A 20356-nucleotide genomic window follows, 5' to 3' on the forward strand; every position below is an offset into this window, starting at 1 on the left:
GCAGGGTAACAGCTCTGGGGAAGAAGCTGTTCCTGTGCTGTTCCTGTGCTGATGCGGGAACGGAGACTCTTGAGCTTCCTACCAGATGGTAGGGGGGCAAACAGTCCATGGTTGGGTGGGAGCTGTCACTGCTGATACTGTGTGCCCTTCTTAGACACCGCTTGTGCTGGAGGTCCTCGATGGCAGTTAGCTGAGCACCGGTGATGTACTAGGTGGTTTTTACCACCGGTTACAGGGCCTTCTGCTCGGAGACTGAGCAGCTGCCGTACCATACTGAGATGCAGTTGGTCAGGACTCTCTCAATGGGGCAGCGGTGGAAGTTGACCAGGATCTGATGAGCCAGGTTAACTTTCCTCAGTCTCCTCAGGAAGTAGAGGTGTTCTTGACTTTTCTTTATCAAGGTGGATGAGTTGAGGGTCCAGGAGAGGTCCTCAGAGATGTGGACGGTCAAGAACTTGAAGCTGGAGACACGTTCAACCTCAGCCCCGTCGATGTGAATGGGAGTGTGACTGCAGCCTTTGGTTTTCCTGTAGTCCACATCAAAGCTCTCAGGGTTTAAAGTGATCATGTCATTATTTCATGTCAAATGCCACCAGTGGATTTTACCAGATTCCCTTGAACAGGGATAGCCACAAATTAGCACTTTCATCATTCCCTTTGGGAGATATGCCTTCTGCCAACTCCCATTTGGCAGAAATCTTTCAACAGAAAAGGAAGGAACATGAATGACATGCTAGTTCACGAGAAACTGAGGAAACCCATGATAGAGGTCTGGAGCTAGTACTGAAAGTGTTCAAAGCAGCTGGCCTCAAATTGAACAAAGCCAATTTTAAGTTCAAACAGCAGCAGATTTGCTTTTTGGGCACATTTTTGATGAGAGTGGTGCGAAACCCGATTCAGAGAAAACAGCTGAGATATAACTGCAACTGTACTACTGCTCCAGGAGACTAAGGGATGCAAAGACCAGGTATGCTCATATAAAAAGAATACTTGGTTCCTGTTTGGGCTTGAAAATTTTGAGAAGCACCACTGACATTATACACTCTAACATGTACACAAGGACAAGTGCTGTCACTCGCTTAAGTCAAATGAGTAAACCAGCACCTTGATAAGACTTGTGAGGTCATTCTTCCTGACAATGAAGGAGACAGAGAAAACAAAGGATATTTATGACCTATTGTTAAAAAAAATGTTAAAAGAAAAAAATGTTAAAGAGACTGTTAGACTGGATAAAGGGGGAAAAAGTTCAGAAAAAAAAATATTAGTATTAAAGCTGTGTGTGATGAAAACCTGAGAATGTCTTTGCGGGGCCAGAGGCTAGGCATCTCCTATTATGGTAATAATACATTGAAGACATCAACGCACCTGTCGCAAGATTTCTTAGTACGTGAAGTTAGTGTGTAAACAATCTGCTTACTAATCAGTATCCATCCTGAGTATCACTAGTATACTGACTGCCTTCCTTTTTGTTAGATGTCAGGCACACATTACAGCTTAATCTGTATCTAGACAGAAAACCCTGTAATTAGTCCAGTTGTGACTCAGCGGTCCTCATTTCTAAAGGAAGCAGTAGTGTGTAGATCCTCCAGCAGAGTAAGGAAACTGATAATTTGCAATTGAGTGACACTGGCAGCAGTACATGTAACATGATCGTCTCATCCGTTATATCAGTTGAGCACAGGGCCCTACCATTATCCTGCAATACAGGGGAGATTGGAAAGAAAAGGGACCGAGTCTGAATAACTACACCCAAATATGTCAGCAGCCAGAACGTATTAAAAACGTTTATGACTATGACTCAGGAGTTCGTTACAGTTCACCGGTGCTGTTTTAGAACGTTTTAGTTTGTCCCAAGCGCCCCCGCAAACCACGAACATGGGTGGTTCCTAAAATGGCGGCGGTTTATATCAGTATGGAGTGAAACTTTCCTATTTTTGGTAAAGAAAAATTGTCAGTCGTTAATATCTTTTGTCAATTGCAGTCGTCTGTTTACTTTAGTAAACATTATCCTGATACAGCGACGTTTGTCGCTGATCGTCAGGACCGAGCGGAGTCATTCGGGGCTTCTTTGTTGGTCGCCGAATCGCTGGGCGTCCGTCGAAGTTGACGGTGGCTAAGTGCCTGACATTGCGATCATTCCAACTGTTGTTGTCATCAGATTTCTCAACGCGGAACCGTCAGGTGAGATTGGACGTCGGCTGAGTAGTAAGTTAGCTTGCCGGCCAAAGTACGTCGAAAGCGACTCGGCAGCTTTTGGTTCAGCTGGATTCCGTCAGGGCAGGTCGGAGGTCCTGAGGACGTGTCACGTCACCTGTCTGTTGAAATAAATAGGGGGTGTTGGATGTCACCACCAGTCAGTGTTAGGCTGAATTTGGTTTGCTAGCATCGTGTAAGTACCAGTTCTTCTCCACCCGTTTTCCTTCTTCACAGTCACTTGTCATCTTGACAGCTTTTTTGTGTTGTGGCCTGCAATCACTTACCTCGATAGTATGACTTGAATATGCTAGCTAGCTATAATGAGCTGTGTACAAAATACAACATTCTGAATGTGTTGCTACTCTCTTCTACTGATAAAAAATGCCCACGTTTGACATGGTGGTTATTTTATATATAGAGAGAGGGGCTGCAGGCGATATGGTTTGTTTTGTCTTGAGTTGTCAACAATGGCTTGGTAAATTGGTGAACAAGGTTTGCAACATTAAAATACCTCTGACCGTCTACTTTCTGTTTTCAAACATTGTTTTTAACTCCTATTTCCTGGTTCCTTTGTGATGAACAGCCCTCCTGGCAAATCAAATGGAGAAGCTCCAGGACCTGAGCCAATCAGAGCTACAGGAGCTCCTGGACAACCCGGAGAGGGTGGAGTCTATGGCTCTGGAGTCTGACGAGGTAAAAATGATGCTTTACTTTCACAGAGTCTGAACTCTCAGGCGAAAGGTTTTCAGGAGAAGTGCGAGGTCAGTTGACACAAACCTGCCAAACTGTCCTGCTAGTCAAATCTGTAGGTAGTTTAATCTTTAAAGTTGACTTGACAGTGTGGATAGGGGAAGTGAGTAAATATCCTTCCACTCTTCAACAGCAACTGAGGGGATCTTTTGTCAGGCAACTATACAAAACAGTGTGGAACTGGGAGAGACAGAGAGAGAGTGAGAGGGAGAATAATCAGTGATACTAACAGCTGTATGACTAATAATAATAACTGTAGCAGTGGGCACCAAGCAGGACCATGGCAAACACAGTCCAGGTTTAGCCATGAGCCTGCGAGTGAACATGAAGACATCCTTGGAGGAAGCCAAGTGTGTAACATGCATTAATGGGTCATGAATGTGTACAGATGGAGAGAAAAGGAGGAGAGAGGAGTATGTATCAGTATACCATGGGAATTTATCTGCAGTCCTAGTCCTATAGCAGCATATCTAAGGGGCTGGTCAAGGCAAGCCTCAGCCAGCCCTTACTGTAAGCTTTATCAAAAAGGAAAGTTGTGAGCCTTCTCTTAAATCTAGAGAGGGTATCTGCCTCCTGGACAAAGACTGGAAGATGGGTCCTCAGTAGAGGAGCTTGGCAGCTGAAGCCTTTGGCTCCCATTCTAGTTTGAGAAACTTTAGCATTCTGGAAATGCAGTGTTCTATTTGGATAGTCTGAGCTTCTTAAAATATCATGCCTTTCCATTTAGGGCTTTGTGGGTAAGGAGAAGGATTTTTGCTACCTGATGATAATTAACTGCAGAATTGGATGTAACAAATACATGGACTGCTTTTGCCTGCATTGTTTTAAGACCATCTGTGCCTGATTTTTATTGTGTCTGACTAGTTCTGTAACTTTCTGAAAAAGACATCACTATGAATGTCACATGTCTGGAAATGTGCGTTGTTATCTCTGTATTTAAACTGTATCACTCTCCTCCCTCTCTATGATGGCCAGCTATTTACTCCGCCTTCCAGTGTGGACATTTTTGATTTCCAGCATGGTCAGAAACACCTCCTTCAGACTCGTTCTGGTGGAGTACCATGGCCCTAAGCCTCTTTCTGACAAGCACCTCAATACAAAAATGTAGGGATGGGTATTGTTAGGATTTTTATGAATCCGATTCCGATTCTGGTTCTGCTTATTGATTCCGGTTCCTGACGATTCCTTATTTCGACTCCAAATAGTAAAAAAATAGAAGGTCAAATGTTTATTTAACACAAGTAACTTTATTCCTTTACATTTTAAGAAAAAGGTAAAGGAATAAAGTAAATATCCCTGAGAAATAAACTGTGAAATAAAAATTAAAGTGCGTGCCGTGGTGCTCTGTACATTCTGCACACAAGTCATGTCTGAGGCGACACTCCTCAGTTTACTCTTTTGTCAGCCTCTTTTTCACGTGAACGGTGTCTCTGTTGGGGCTGCTGGCAAGGTGCTAATGCTGCTTGTAGCAACATTAGCACTGTACAGTCTTTCAGGTCGATGCCATGCAGTCGTAAATGTTTCATCAAATTTGACGTGCAACCTGTCTTGCAGCTAATTAGCTTATGACATATGTTGCACTTTCCTTTTTCATCTCATTGTCTTTCAAAATGAAGCCACACTTTAGAGCGTTTTCCATGGTCCATCATGCATAGTTAGCCCAGTTAGCCACAGCTTTTTCCTCTTGTTTCTCAAGTGTTTTTTTTTTTTTTTTCCTCCGACTTGTTGAAGTCAGCGTTAATGCGTGACATAGTCACGTAACAGACAGGTCCTGACTCCTGGCAGACACGCAGCCATTGTAAAAAAGGTTACAAGTACGTCCAAGAACAGATAAGCAGAACCGAAAGTAAATATTTTTTATGGGTACCCGGTACCTGCCGTTTTTGATTCGGTTCCTTCTTGGAACCGAATTTCGGTACCCAACCCTACATAAATGTGATGTGAATTAAGCATGTTTGTCTTGTGTCCGTATAAGAACCATAGCACTTTTATGTAAAAGGCACAACAAGCTGAATAGGTCAGTCCTGGAAGATTTCTATATTTCCAACATAGCACAGTTGAATGTTGAATGAGTTGAATGTTGTGACATTAGAGGCTGCAACAGATCATGGTTTTATGCATAGACATAGGTGGTACAAACACACTTTAACTTTATCACTCAAGTCTCTGTTGCACAAAGAAGCTAAATTGGGGTTCACAAACTTGGAAATGCTGTGAATTGGTAAATTTTAAATTGTTTTAAATGACTATTTAGAGATAAATGCCAAAATGCATCAAATTATGAACATCCAGAAAAATATTTTACATACTATACGTGGACCAACTTTGTGTCTTGACAATTGATGGGAAAATGAGATTTACTGTAAAAAGTGGTGTGAGAATCCCTCCTACATACAGTGAGTCCCACTGAAATCACATGTAGACATCAATTTTTGCTGTCAAAAGTAAAGTTTACATATATTGTTAATTGTAGGTTATATAAGAGTGAGACATTAGCAGGATATGTATTAATATGTGCTATTGTACAGAGTCTGTGGCTCTTGTGTTGTTGTGCTGCTCTGCATATGATAGGAAAGTGACATTACTGCTTTATGCAAGGTTTGATTGTCTGAATTTAAATAAGTTTCCAACATCATACAGACACTAGAACAATATTTCATCAAAATAATGCAAAACTATTGGGCGCCATCATGAAGCAACCAGTTGTCATTCCCAGAGCAAGGGATCCAGGTCCAGGTGTATGAGACATACCAGGCTTTCAGCAAACTCCAGTGTTAACCCACCCATGGCAATATTCGACATGCACAACAACTGCTTGGCTTAACACATTTTCATCCCAGTGACAAACAAAGCCTTCCTGTCAGAAAGCCTTTCCAACACATTGTTGTGTTGTGAAACAGTTGAAGTTTAGTTAGCTTTTGGCACCAAAACTACTTGGTTAGTTTCAGGCATTAAAACTGCTTGGTGAGGTATAGGAAACAAGGAGGGGTTTCTCATGGGACATGGATCAAAGTCGTGTATATGACCCACCACTGTACCCTGACCTCCACCCCTCTTAAGACTTACTTTAGAATATGTCACCATCGTCTGAGTGTCTTAATATTGCAGCTGAAGGGTTTACAGTGGAGTTAGTTGAAAGCTGTTGTGACTCACACAGGTGCTAAACGGTACCTTGTCTGTCTGTATGAAATGTCGAGGAAAATAACAAAGCATTGGTATTTGACATTATGGCAATGAGACCAGGCTCCATGAAACCACAATATGAATATAATATTACTTTCTCCCTTTTGGTTTTTGATGTTTTCTTAACGTAGAGCTCAGGGCTGTGATTTACAGAGGAGATATGTATTCTACATTCGCTGGCAGGGGAAGAAGCAGGACAGACTTGGCAGACCCAAACGTACCGTGAGGGTCTGTTGGGAACGTCTGGCGGAACCCGCTGTCAGGGAAGTTTTCAACTCCCACCTCCGGGAGAGCTTCAACCAGATCCCGAGGGAGGTTGGCAAACCGTTCGGCGCCTCAGGAGGGGGAAGCAGCTTTCTGTCAACACTGTTTACAGTGGAGGTGGGGAGCTGTTGACCTCAACTGGGGATATTGTCGGGCGGTGGAAGGAATACTTCGAGGATCTCCTCAATTCCTCTGTCATGTCTTCTGTAGAGGAAGCAGAGACTGGGGACTTGGAGGTCGATTCATTCATCACCAGGGCTGAAGTCACTGAGGCAGTTTGCAAGCTCCTCAGTGGCAAAGCGCCGGGGGTGGATGAGATCCGCCCTGAGTACCTCAAGTCTCTGGATGTTGTAGGACTGTCTTGGTTGACACGCCTCTGCAGCATCGCGTGGCAGACGGGGACAGTGCCTCTGGACTGGCAGACTGGGGTGGTGGTCCCTCTTTTTAAAAAGGGGGACCGGAGGGTGTGTTCCAACTATCGGGGGATAACACTCCTCAGCCTCCCTGGTAAAGTCTATTCCAGGGTACTGGAGAGGAGAATCCAGCCGATAGTCGAACCCCGGATTCAAGAGGAACAATGCGGGTTTCGTCCTGGCCGTGGAACACTGGACCAGCTCTATACCCTCCACAGGGTGCTTGAGGGTTCATGGGAGTTTGCCCAACCAGTCCACGTGTGCTTCATGGACTTGGAGAAGTCATTCTGTGGGAGGTGCTCCAGGAGTATGGGGTTGAAGGCCCTCTGTTGAGGGCTGTACAGTCCCTGTACAACCAGAACAGGAGCTTGGTCCGCATTGCCGGCAGTAAGTTGGACCTGTTCCCGGTACATGTTGGACTCCGGCAGGGCTGCCCTTTGTCACCGGTTCTGTTCACCATTTTTATGGACAGGATTTCTAGGCACAGCCAGGGGCCGGAGGGGGTTCGGTTCGGGGGCCGGCAGATTTTGTCTCTGCTTTTCGCGGATGATGTTGTCTTGTTGGCTACCTCGAGCCAGGACCTTCAGCATGCGCTGGGGCGGTTCGCAGCCGAGTGTGAAGCAGCTGGGATGAGAGTTAGCACCTCCAAGTCCGAGGCCATGGTTCTCGACCGGAAAAAGGTGGCTTGCTCCCTTCAGGTTGGGGGAGAGTTCCTGCCTCAAGTGGAGGAGTTTAAGTATCTTGGGATCCTGTTCACGAGTGAGGGAAGGATGGAACGTGAGATTGACAGGCGGATCGGTGCAGCGGCTGCAGTAATGCGGTCGCTGTATCGGTCTGTCGTGGTAAAGAAGGAGCTGAGCCGAAAGGCGAAGCTCTCGATTTACCGGTCAATCTACGTTCCTACCCTCACCTATGGTCATGAACTTTGGGTCATGACCGAAAGAACGAGGTCCCGGATACAAGCGGCTGAAATGAGTTTCCTCCGCAGGGTGGCGGGGCGCTCCCTTAGAGATAGGGTGAGGAGCTCTGTCACCCGGGAGGAGCTCAGAGTAGAGTCGCTGCTCCTCCGCATCGAGAGGAGTCAGCTGAGGTGGCTCGGGCATCTCTATCGGATGCCCCCTGGACGCCTCCCTAGGGAGGTGTTCCAGGCATGTCCCACCGGGAGGAGGCCCCGGGGAAGACCCAGGACACGCTGGGGTGACTACGTCACTCGGCTGGCCTGGGAACGCCTCGGGATCCCCCCGGAAGAGTTGGAGGAAGTGTCTGGGGAGAGGGAAGTCTGGGCGTCCCTGCTCAGACTGCTCCCCCCGCAACCCGGCCCCGGATAAGCGGAAGACAATGGATGGATGGATGGATGGATATGTATTCTACAGCAGACAAAAAAAGATTTATTTCATTTTCAACTGGAATGGATGCTACAAACGCCAAGTCCTGAGATCGCCATCATAGGGTTACATAGGGAATATCAGCAGTTAATTCAAACTCGAGTAAATCTATTCATGTTGTTCTGCACCATGGCTGGCGTCTTGCCTTGTTCAGGACTTGATTTTGTTGGGTCTCAGGATGTGAGTTGGCAAATACAGCCAGTATTTGATCAATATATTGTAAAGCTTTGTATTGTATTTTTACAGTATCACAATTCACTCATATTCATGTTTGACAATTGTGAACCGTTTAGCAGTGTGTCTCCCTCTTCATGTCTCTGTAGCATATTTTGGAGTGTCAGCAGAAACCATGCAGTCTATGTGCAATTTTGACCACTAGTTCTGAAAGTGGCACTGATGAGCCGGATATGCACATGCTGTTAGGTAATACTGAAGAAGTAGCTTTGCATGTGATTCTACACAGGGAAAACAATGGAATATTTGTCTCAAAATTACACAGGTGGATCTTGCGTGCCCTTTGATCCACAAATACGGATTTTTCCAGTTCACTAGCAAAGCTTTTGATTCATAAATCAATTTACATTCGTGAATAAACTTTTTGCATTCATTCAAACAATGATTTACAAAAAAACAAATTAAGAGGTGCTTGTGTGTGGATAGTAAAATATTTGTGGATTATAGTTTTTGTGTTGGTTTATTTTTAATACAAATCTATTTGTGTACTGCTCCCTCTGTGCACCAGGTGTCAAATGACACCAAGTGTTGTTACACTTTCTGTGACATCCGGCCATGTCTGAATGAAAGCTTGAGGAAAACTTGTGGAACAGACACACATGTTTTGTCTGAGTGACCAGAAGCCACCACTTAAACAAATAGTTGCAGTTGCAGTGTTCACATGATTACATCTTTTCCAACATTTATTTCTAATGTGAAATCACTCTCCACCTGTTCTTAAGAGGTGCTTCAACTTGCTCTCTACCTACTCCACCTACTGGGTATCATATCCTTATGACCCAAAGTTTTCAAATGTTGTAAGAAAAGATTGTAAAAAATACCCTTTTCTAATACGCTACTCTAATCTGACCGTTACTGTCACCTGTACTGACCAATCTGACCAGATGGCAGCCTTAGGCCCTTAACAGTAGGTGATTCCCTCAGCATTTAATGTCCTCAGCATTTAACGCCCTCCACAAATTGCCTAAAATGTAATGCCGTCGTGCTGTAGTCTGATGTCTGTCTTTTTCCCCTTCAGATCCAGAATATTCAGCTGGAGAGAGAGATGGCACTGGCATCAAATCGCAGCCTGGCTGAGCAAAACCTTGACATGAAGCCTCGTCTGGAGTCACAGAAGGAGGTGTTGGTAGAGAGATATTCTCACCTAGAGGCTGTCAGAGAAACCTACAGGCAACACTGCTCCCTACGAGGTAGGAGGGAAGGAGGAGCAAAGGGTGGATGCTTGCATAAATGTAGTGAAGGACGACTTCTGAGACTTTCTCAAGAGCTGTGATTGTGTCGGACTGTTAAGCATCTTTGCGCAGACTTTGGAAATGTCACAACAAATAAAAATGAATCTTGCAGTGATACACTGGTATTTTTGTAGCCATTTGCTATTGTGGGTATTATGCTAAAACGTCCTTTACACTTACTAAATCAGCAAGAGATTGTTAAAGCAGAAAGCCGGAGTACTGACGTCACTTCTGGTCGAGCATCTATTTCACTAGCTTTTGTAACTCAATGCAATGCAGGGTGTTCTTGGGATTTAAGCTCACTACAGCACTTACAACAATACACTGACAACTTTGTAATTTTAACAAGTTAAAGAATGATTACAGACAAAAATACAGGTTCAATGACCTTAACTTGGTTTTCTCCATATATATTATTTCAACTGTTTTGCTGAAATCTCTGCTGCCATAAAGCTTCTACCATAGAGATGTAACGATACCAAAAACACACGGTACAACAGTTTCTGAGGTGAAAAAATGCTGGTGTACGCCTCACTCAACCAAGCAGACGGCTGGCGCAGCCTACATTCAAATAAATGTGTGCAGCGAGGTTTAAAGTGTGTGTACAACACTATATACGTGGGGAAAGTACAGCCTCTCTCACTGCTGCATCCATATTTCATTCATTGTCTGTGACGACAGCAGTACCGTGATGATTGTTATTATTCTTCATGTTGAGCTCCCACTCCAAAACAGCAGATTTCAAAGCCTCAGCTATGTTGAGTCCAGTGTGTGATTGGAAAAGAGGACAAAAGTTTTAATTTCCCATTTGCTGGTCATAACATGAGCTATGACTGTGATATAGCTCTGAGTAGCTTGTGAAGTCCACCCATCTGTTTGGCTATATATTCACCGATGCATCTTGTTATTTCTTCAGCTCTTGGACTGTTATGGGGAAGCGGGGCTCCGAATGCTTCTTTCAAGCTCCTTTGGCTTCGCTCAAGCATTTTCTCACAATATGTTTTTGTGATTTGAGTTTTTCTGTCTGGTGGCTTCTCATGTTTTGAAGTGTTTCCCGTAATGCAGTCGACCATCATCCGGCAGTTGTTTTGTGTTAGTTTCCTTTTCGCCATTGTCAGTTCTTGAAACAGGAAAACCAAAATGCTGCCACACATCGGTTCTAAAAGTCGACAGAGCAGCTTTTTCGTTATCAGCACATTCACTCTTCATTTATTTCTAGCAGTACTTGGCTTGCACACATTGTGCCCTCTGCTGTTCAAAAAAATAATTAGAAATGGTGAATAACCACGTAAATGGTAAATAGTGTCGCAGTCCCACAATGGCATTGAGCCATATTTGTATCGCAGTGTCACAAGATTCAATATATTGTTACATCCCTATTCTACACCATTCATTCCTCTTTTTTCTGCTGTTATTACAATCTTACAATCTGAACTGACCACAGACACCTGACTGTCCTGATGTTATTATAGGCAGCCTGAACTGATCACATTCTGTTCTGAGATGATGTATGATGCATTTGTTTTTATAATTTATTATTTATCCATTGTTCGTGTAATATTGGATTTTAGTGAATTGAGTGTGCTGCCACCAAATGGTCTCATATACTGTAGCTTTGGGATGACTTTGCATTAATTAGCACATAAACCAGCTCAGAAATGCAGCTACACAAAAAACAAACAAACAGACAAAAATAAAAAAACAAGGTCATGAATATGAAGTCACACTGGTCGGTTGTCTATAGGAAAACTAGTATGAATTCTTGATGATGATGCGTATTCAGCTGTCTTATGTTTGATTTCATATTATGGTGGATGTAGGTGAAGTGTTCAAATATTCAGTGCTTAGATACAGGATGACCAGATCCCAATTCACTAGATGTGGGACAAAAACTATGTTTCTGTGGGACAATGTGGGATACCAATGCAACGAGGTAGTCTAAAATAACTTAAAAAAAAAACAAAAAACAAACATTTCTGTTCTGCCCCTTAGCTTATAACATAACTATTTTTTGCCATCTGGTTGTTTCAATAGCACATAACAGACTGCAAATAAAAACTTAACAAATATATCTTATTTAAATGCAACTTTCCCAAGTTCTCTCATGTAAGAAAACATAGTAAGCCTGGAACTTTCATACTGTTTCATAGTGCCTCTCAAGTTAACAAACCTGACTGTGTACAATTAAACAGAATAGACAGTCAAGGCTACAGTTGTTCTTTCAGTTATAGTGCTTTAATGTACTTTAAAAGGGTATGGCTTGCCTGTATTTTCTCCACACACCGCATTAAAGTGTTTGTTCTAGTAGAACAATGTACTGAACCACATGTTCAAGTATAACATGTACTGGATTAGGCTACATATAGTAGGCTACACAGGCTGATTATCTGAACAAAACAAAACTCACTCAGCTCAGAATCACATAGATTAACTGCACAAATGAAATGCATTTACTGGACAATACCAACTAAAGGCACCACTGGGTATAAAATTAGGCACTACATAAAATAATAAAGAAAATAAATGAAACCAGAAATACAAATCAAAACTGGTCAGTAGGAAACAAAAACTTATATTAAATAAAATAATATTTTTTTCAGTTTTGTCCATCATAGTAACACAATTAATGCTCTTCCAGCACCAAGGAGAGCACCTGGCTGAATTTTTTTTAAAGTTTTGTCTGTGTTTTGACCTGCATGATAGGGAGTGTTTTACTGTGTGGTAAACGCTAGTTAGTTCAGCTGCTGTCACCTTATCTGTTTGAATCTTGAGTTTTAGCAGGAACGTATGCATAGACTGGGAAGCACCCTTTTGAGCAACATGTTTCTTGTAAGTCTTGAATTGTCTGTGTCGATTCACGTCGTATTCACCTCCTTGTGAAACAGAAAAATGACTCAATCAAACTTCACACAAAACTTGACCAGACTCGCCTTCCACTGGTTTCACCCAGGGACCCAGGGATAGTTTCCCAGCCTTTGTTGGAGTTTCATTTCCTTTTCTTAGCCATACGGGTCGTGCTTTCCTCCCTTTCCTCCATGTCTCGTGCCGCATGCCGTTGCGACCTGATTTGCATTCTTTCTCATTGGTGGGCGTGCCCTTAACCTGCGTCTGCGTCCCAGTTTGATTGACATGATCAAAAAGCCTGCCCCACCCCCTGATGACAGCCCTCACCGCTTTCTCCACATAGCCATTAGATAAATGCCAGATTGTAAAACACACATTTGAAAAGTAGAGTCTGACTGTCAATAACAATGCGGGACAACGTCACAATTTGAGGGGTGTGTGAAAAGTAATGGAAATGCATGTTGTCCCGTGCTAAGCAGGACATCTGGTCACCCTACTTAGATATAAAAGAACTTCAGACATAGCAGGTCAGAATAAAAAGGTTTTTCAGATTCTGCCAAGATACTCTTTAAGCACTTGTGTGTTCAGCATTCCAGTCTTTAAAGAAATGTGCTTAGTTTCCATGACTACTGAAACAAAGTATTCAATCTGCCAAAACTATGAAAGTAATTGGTATGAAAAAAGACTTTTCCACAATTTAAACAAATTGTCTCAATGTATGACATGCACATGTGCAAATGGAGATTGACAGTAGTTTGCCAACTTCTTTGTCTGTAGTCACCCTTCCCATTTAAAGATGTCACTGTACACAATTGTCAGTCACCCTAATGAACAGAACCAGTTTTTCTTCTCTCTCTCTCTCTCTCTCTCTCTCTCTCTCTCTCTCTCTCTCTCTCTCTCTCTCTCTCTCTCTCACTTGCTCTCCTCCTCAGATGGAATGGTGGGCCAGGTGTCTCCAGAGGCATTGTTCTACAAACTGCAGACAGAGGGCAGCAAAACGGAGGCAGAGTCAGAGGTCAGAACTTACCTGTTAAACATTGATTCTCAGTGTATTTGTATTTGGCATACAGGTACTTTGACAGTTTAGTAGTTTGGAAATATAAAAGAGGCCCATTTGGGTGTGATTACAAATTTTTAGCAATGTATTTACATTAAACATTTTCATTCTTTACTGTATCGTACATAATTTCTTCAATTAGTAGGCCATGAATTGTATGAGCAAACAGCTGTTAGGAGGACAAAGGTGAAAGCAGTAAATTACCAGATTATAGTCCTAGCACTTTGGGATGACAGTACTGTTCAATATGTGCTCAAAGTATGAAGACGCAAATGGTAATGGCTGGTTTAAGTATTGCAAACCCCTGACCACTGATATTAATGTGAGCCCCTGAGTGCTAAAACAACTAGACACTCAATGCCATGTCAGTTGTTGGCTGCTTGTAATGATATTATTATGATATGTCATGATGTAGCCTTTTACATTAGCAGCAGTACTCAGAAAATGTTCAAAATCTAGAACAGTTTAATGTATAAGCTTAAAAGTTGTCTGAATAAAAATAAGTTCAGCCAGCTGCTATTTCTGGTGGTAACTACTAAGTCAACTGGTCCCCTTGTCGCCATGGGGAGATTAGTTTTGGACTCCACTGTATACTATAAATGAATAAATAAACAGCACAGAGCAACAACAACACATGCAAACACTGAAACAAGGTCAAAAATTCACCACAGATCCAAACCACATCCTCTACAAAGAGTATGAACTGATGTCTTCAGGCAGAAGGCACAGGATACCAAGCTGTAAGTTGAACAGGTACAAACTCTCGTTTATCCCACTATCAGTCAAGCTACTTAACAGCAGGAAATGAAGTGGATGTGTGTTAGTGCACTGCTGTGAGAAGAGGGGAATGTGCAATAATGTGGCATAGGCCATTGCTTCTGTGGTTAATTTCTTTGTAGGGCATTGTGAAATCATTTCATTTATTTCAGGATATAGTGTAAAAATTTTGTTTGAATTTATTTATCAAGAGCAGTGTGTAATATGGATTGGGGGTAATGTGTGGATTGTGTGTTGTATGACAATTGTGGTTTGATTGTATATGTGGGGCATGGATCTGGGTTGGCTGTGTGGCTGTGGTGCCTTGAGTCTCTTGTTTGTCCGAGATGAATTTCTCCCAAGTGAGACAATAAAGATTTATCTTATCTTATCAATAAGAACACACAGAGCATAAAAACTGTAGCGCAGTCACCACTGTTTTACTGAAGAATCCTTAAGCCATACAGTTCAATTCAATTCAATTCAATTCAATTCAATTCAGTTCAATTTTATTTGTATAGCGCCAAATCACAACAGAAGTTGTCTCAGGACACTTTCCATGTAGAGCTGGTACAGACCAAGCTCTTCTATCTACAGAGAAACAACAATTCCCCCATGAGCAAGCACTTGGCGACAGTGGCGAGGAAAAACTTCCTTTTAACAGGCAGAAACCTCGGGCAGAACCAGGCTCTGGGTGGGCGGCCATCTGCCTCGACCAGTTGGGCGAGAGAGGGAGAGCAATAGAGGGAGAGTGAGACAGACACAAACAGACAGAGACAGACAGACAGAAATGCAGTCTCAGAGAGAGACAGACAGACAGACATGCAGTCACAGTAACAGTGACAGTGGATGTAATAACAGTAGTAGCAGTTGCAGTGGATGTCAGGCAGGGCCAAGGCAGGAGACACAGCTGCAATCCACAATCCAGATTCAGCCACTGTGGAACCTGCAAGACGACCAAGCACAGAGACTCCGGGGAAGGAGCTAAGTTAGTAACACGCCGTGGTTTAAGATTTTAGGTCATACATTTTACAACATAGCAGTCTGCTCAAACCTTTTGCATACTTCAACCCAAAGGATATGCTTTGGTCTTAAAGAGTACTTGAAGGAAGTAAAGAAAAAAAAAACCTATAATTTTGTGGAGGCATAATTCATTTTGACGTGCATAAAAAAAACGTCTTGATTACAGAGATGTTCCAGTCTACAACAGAACATGGTCATACAGGTACCGTAGTGTAGTGTGCTGGGCTGGTCCCCTTACAGGTTTGTACACCTACAGCAGTGTTTTAAATTCTTACAGCCAGCGACGCTAAGTAGTATGCAGTCTCTGGCCTCTCATGAAGCTGTAGGTCTTTGCTTTGATTTACATACCCCACTCCATTTGGACAGTATTTTTTTTGATGTAGATGCCATACTAAGCACAAGCAAGTAATTCACGTCTTGTTTGTTTCTCAAATACCGAAAAATGTTTTGTTCTTTTCAATGCTGTATGCATTGTTGAAGCTATTTTAAAACAACAGTGACACCCAAGCAGATAAGGCTGATCTGCATTGTGGTCCTGTATGTGCACTGGAAGCAATCCCCATCGTGGATGCACCCACTCCTCTAATATAGCAGAGTAGCTTGATTAGTTCATGTCTGGTTGTCACTCACATTGAGTATTTTTACATAAAGTTGGACTTCTCAACTTTCCTGTAGTGCACTGCATGCTTCTTAAATCTCTGTAGCCAAGTAGGTGGCTCTGGGATGCAATGCTAGGTCCTATTCATAATGAATAGCAGCCAATCACTGTCCCAGCTATGTGTAAGCAGGCCATTCGACAGTTTGTGGCCATTCTGAGACATTTCTGCTTGGAGGGAGTTATTTTTAGAGCCTGCTTTATAGGGAGTTAAGTCCTTGAAATAGTATCATCTCCTCAGCAGTAGGTATCACTGTCACGGATTGTCTCTTTGTCTGCAGGCTCTAGCTGATGAGTTTCTGGAGGGCTCTCTGCTGTTGGACTCCTTCCTCGACCGCTTCTTGTCCCTCCGCTCTCTTGCTCACAAAAGACGGGTGCAGATAGAGAAACTCCAGGAGATACTGCGACAGAGGAGCGAGGGAAAGCCCACCACCATGACATCATCAGCAGGCATCAGCCAGGACCCCGCCGTCATGCCCTCGCCATGGAATCAACAGACAACAACAGCAACGACGACAAATCAGCAGCAGCCGAACTCCAAATCTCAGTCCTCCAGCTACCAAAACGCCTCGCAGCCAGCCTCCTCATCTGCAGGGGGCTCGTCCGGCCTCCCCTACAGCCCGTACCCTGCTACAACCTCCAATCCTACCCCTGCGGCGGCAGCAGGTTCTGGTCCAACCAACCCCCTGTCACAGTTCCCTTCATACCCAGTTTCTGGGTCGCCATTCACCCCAGCAGGGAGTTACTCTGGCCCCAGGCCTGCTTTTGGGCCTCCAGCATCAGTTGTCTGCCCTTACCCAACCCAGTCCTCCTTCCCTACTCCACACCCGGGATCAGCATTCGGTCAGTACACCCCCAGCCACCCCCAGAGTGGCCCTGCACCATATCCGGCCTCCTATAGCTATGGTGGCTACAGCTACCCGGCTGGGCCCTCCTATTCCAATTCTCAGTCACCAACGAGCCGGCCGATCTACAGACCAGGATATGGAGTTCCACAGCCGTACTCCTGAAAGCACTACTGTTCCTCTGTCTGAATTTTTCTTCCCAGTTCTCAGTACCCCCCCCCCCCCCCCCCCGCAACTCCTCTTCTCCTCCATCTCATCCTCTTGTCTTTTTACCTTTTCTACACTCCCTCTTCATTTCTTTCATCATCATAGATTCAAGAGGTCTCTTTACTTATCTTTGTTGCACTTTTTCCTCTCTTTCACTAATTGTCAATCTGTTTATCTCCCAGTCTTTCTCTTTCCTCTCCCTTCTCCCTTACTCTGTCACCCCACATCCCACCAATTCCCCTACACTAGTCTCAGGTTGTTGCATTGTGTTTAAGTGTTGAAACACTTGTGTCATCATACAATCACTGTCCTCCCTCTCTCCATTGCTCCATTCCTCCTCCTCTTCCTTTTCAAGAGTGAGTGAGTGAGTGAGTGAGTGAGTGAGTGTGTGTGTGTGTGTGTGTTGCTTTTTGGCAATCAGAAAGTCCTTATAAACACACAACTGCACTCCCCCCTATGACAAATACATGAAAAAAATCTGTCCTTCTAACACTACTTAAATGTCTGCTAGCTGTCTGACTAGAATCTGTCTGGTTGACATTCTTATTCACGACCAAGATGCAGAGTTATGAGGGAATGTTACTCTTTGTTGTGGCAGCATGGTCTATCAGTTCTTCTAGACAGTTTCCTGCTTCAAACAATAAATATGGCAGGTGTTAACAGTAGCAGGTACATTTCTTTATGTGCATTACACATGAGCAGTGGGTAGAAGAATCACCAGTAACTCCAACCAAATGGTTTCTTCAACCAAAGACCCTTATGACAATGACAATACTTTTGTTTTTCTCCTTTAATTTATTGTTGACATTCAAAGGGGAGGTTAGCTGCAGATGCGTGTCAGCAGCTGTGCATGCCTTTCCATCACTGTAAGAGCCTGGTCAAACCAGAAAGTAGCACAGTAAAGTGTTTTGTTCAAGCTTGGTGACACATTGACAACATGCAGGACAGGCAGTTGGGAACAGTAGTTGTCAGCCAAGCTTCTGATTTATTTTCTCACCACTGGTCTATTCCCCCTGGCATTTTGTTTTCAGGATTTTAAATGATTTGCAGGAAAGGGAACAAACATATTAACAGTGCAATGTTATCTACAATGCTATGTGACGGAAGAAAAATGTCTCTCCATTGGTATTATGCTCTGTTGTTTATTTGGTTGTGTCATGTCACACTCTTTCTTTCAGTATTTTTCGTCATTTGGACGACATTTTGCATTTTTCCAGCATATTGTTTTTCCAAGGATGGCAAAGGAATGACCCACCCTGCTCTCAGATTTGTTTGCCTTGATATTCTTACCATAACCCCAACCAATCATCACTCATCATGCCATCAACAAAGGCACCAAACCATCAACAAAGGCAAGGAGTACTAGCCAGTTGGAGGCTGAGTAAGGTGGGTCATTCCTTTACCCTCCTCAGAAAAAAATTGGCGTTCTTCCACATGGTACGAATGCATGGCAGAAAATTTGCATGAAAGCAACCAAACAAACCCCCATCCCTTTTTAATATCTAAGTTAAATGTCTCTCAATAAATGGTCTGTATTTATGCAGCTCTTTTTTAGCCTTACAACACGAGGGTTATGGGGGCAGGCTTTGGTAACATGTCTTACATTTGTGGTTTCATGTGTATAGCTTATTCCACAAAAAATAACTTGCAAGACTAGTCAGGAAAGGAGTATTTACATTCTGTAAAATGTTGCAGAATGTGCTACTGTGGACGACAGATATTTGCTACAACATAAAACTAGCTGGTTTAAATGGGTCATGTAACAGATTGCCCACCTGTCCAACAGATATTCCACATCAGGAGTTTTTCAGAGTCTTAAAGCTATTTAAAGTTTCCAGTTTTTCACAGTCTTAAATCCCTTTTTGAACAGCTTGTTTGGGGGTCTTTGGATGATTGGACCATTTCCAGCAAATACAGAGACAGACAGGCGTATTGGGTTTTTGTGTTCCAAGCAAGTAAAATGAAAGGCTTATGTGGGTTACTGGTGCTAGCAATGGAATACAGATTATTCGATGGAGATTTAGGGGGAGTTGGGAGCACTATAGCCCTATAGCAACACCCAGATTTGAGACAATGATACTTGCTTGAGTCTCTGTCATTCACAGACCAGTTTGATTTAACACAGAACCAAACGTGGTTTGAGATCTTTGTTCCCGCTTTGTCTGTACCCTCCCTATCAGCACTCCTCTGTCCTCACCTCTTCTCCATCACTCTCCTCCTCCTCCTCTCCACATCTGCTCTTTTATCATGAACTGATGCTTGACAATGATTATCAAAAGAAAAGTTTTCTTTCTTTTAAGTTTATGCTATCATTGAGAAAACATATCGTCTGTATAATTTAATGGAGTGAAAATATAAAGTTTGGCAAGCAGCTCTGTGTCAATTGAATCAATTCAAATTGTATAATTGAAATTCCAACATAGGTAATTGATGAAGGATAATTTATGTATTGTTTAGAGGTAGACACCACATATCTAAATTTGTTTTACACCTTGGAATAACCCCCAAACTAGAATATCACATGAAGTTACTTCCTTGAAATGTAACATTTCATCAAACTAATCATGTTTTATCTTTTACATCTCCTCTCGGAGCACTTTATTAGTATTATTATTTTAGCTAAAAAGCAGCTATAGTACTGTAAAATTTCCCCCAGTTCACAACATCATCAGTCAAGTGAGCAGACTAGAGATTGGAGGGAATTCAGGGGTGCACTAACAAACAGGAAATTTGTCTCTAAACTTAAGAGACAATATTGTCACATACGAGACTCTTTGTACTGCTATAAACACTCTGCCAAATCAAACCGAGGGAATCATTGCAGGGAGCTCAATTGTATTACTGTTGCAAAGTCATAATTGAATTGGTCATTAAAATACAGTTTAAAAAGTCTAAATGCAGTGGGATGAATAAAGTTAGAATGTAGTTTTTTAAAGCAGTTAATTGTGTGATTGAAGGGTGGGCTGTATACTGTATACACAAGGACAGAGCAACAACACACAGGTTTCATCCGGAGTTCATTTTTATTCCTTGTCACTCCATGTCCAAAAGTGTTGCCTAGAGAATCCAAGAGAACACTTTTCTTCCTTTTTATGTCAAAGAAGTTTTACCTGCTGGGTTTTTTTTAAACAGAGCTGTCATTGGTGCCTGAGCCTCAGTAAAAAACGGAAATCTTTCAGTGCCCTGTCACAGCTGAAAGTTCATCAGGAGCCCCACAGTGTGTCTCTGCAGTGCGGATCAGCAGCCAGTCAGTTATCTAATGATAGCCCCTTTTCTGTTTTTGTGTCCTGTACATCTAGATGACTTCAGCAC

At 42.9% G+C, this 20356-nt stretch overlaps 1 protein-coding gene across 2 annotated transcripts; it reads left to right on the forward strand.

The window, feature by feature from the left end:
- The first annotated feature begins 1871 nt into the window (after window positions 1-1871).
- On the forward strand, window positions 1872-19415 carry vps37c (VPS37C subunit of ESCRT-I). 2 transcript variants are annotated; one of them, XM_070980343.1, is made up of 5 exons: window positions 1872-2389; window positions 2780-2889; window positions 9444-9615; window positions 13434-13516; window positions 16274-19415. In XM_070980343.1, the coding sequence occupies exons 2-5, from the start codon at window positions 2797-2799 to the stop codon at window positions 17000-17002; spliced, it is 1077 nt and encodes a 358-aa protein (XP_070836444.1). In that variant the 5' UTR covers window positions 1872-2389; window positions 2780-2796; the 3' UTR covers window positions 17003-19415. The 2 variants fall into 2 exon arrangements, with proteins under 2 accessions (XP_070836444.1, XP_070836452.1); XM_070980351.1 differs by having other exon boundaries at window positions 1879-2181.
- The last annotated feature ends 941 nt before the right edge of the window (window positions 19416-20356 follow it).

This window comes from Chaetodon trifascialis, chromosome 2 (assembly GCF_039877785.1).
Source record: "Chaetodon trifascialis isolate fChaTrf1 chromosome 2, fChaTrf1.hap1, whole genome shotgun sequence".
Lineage (NCBI taxonomy): Eukaryota > Metazoa > Chordata > Actinopteri > Chaetodontiformes > Chaetodontidae > Chaetodon > Chaetodon trifascialis.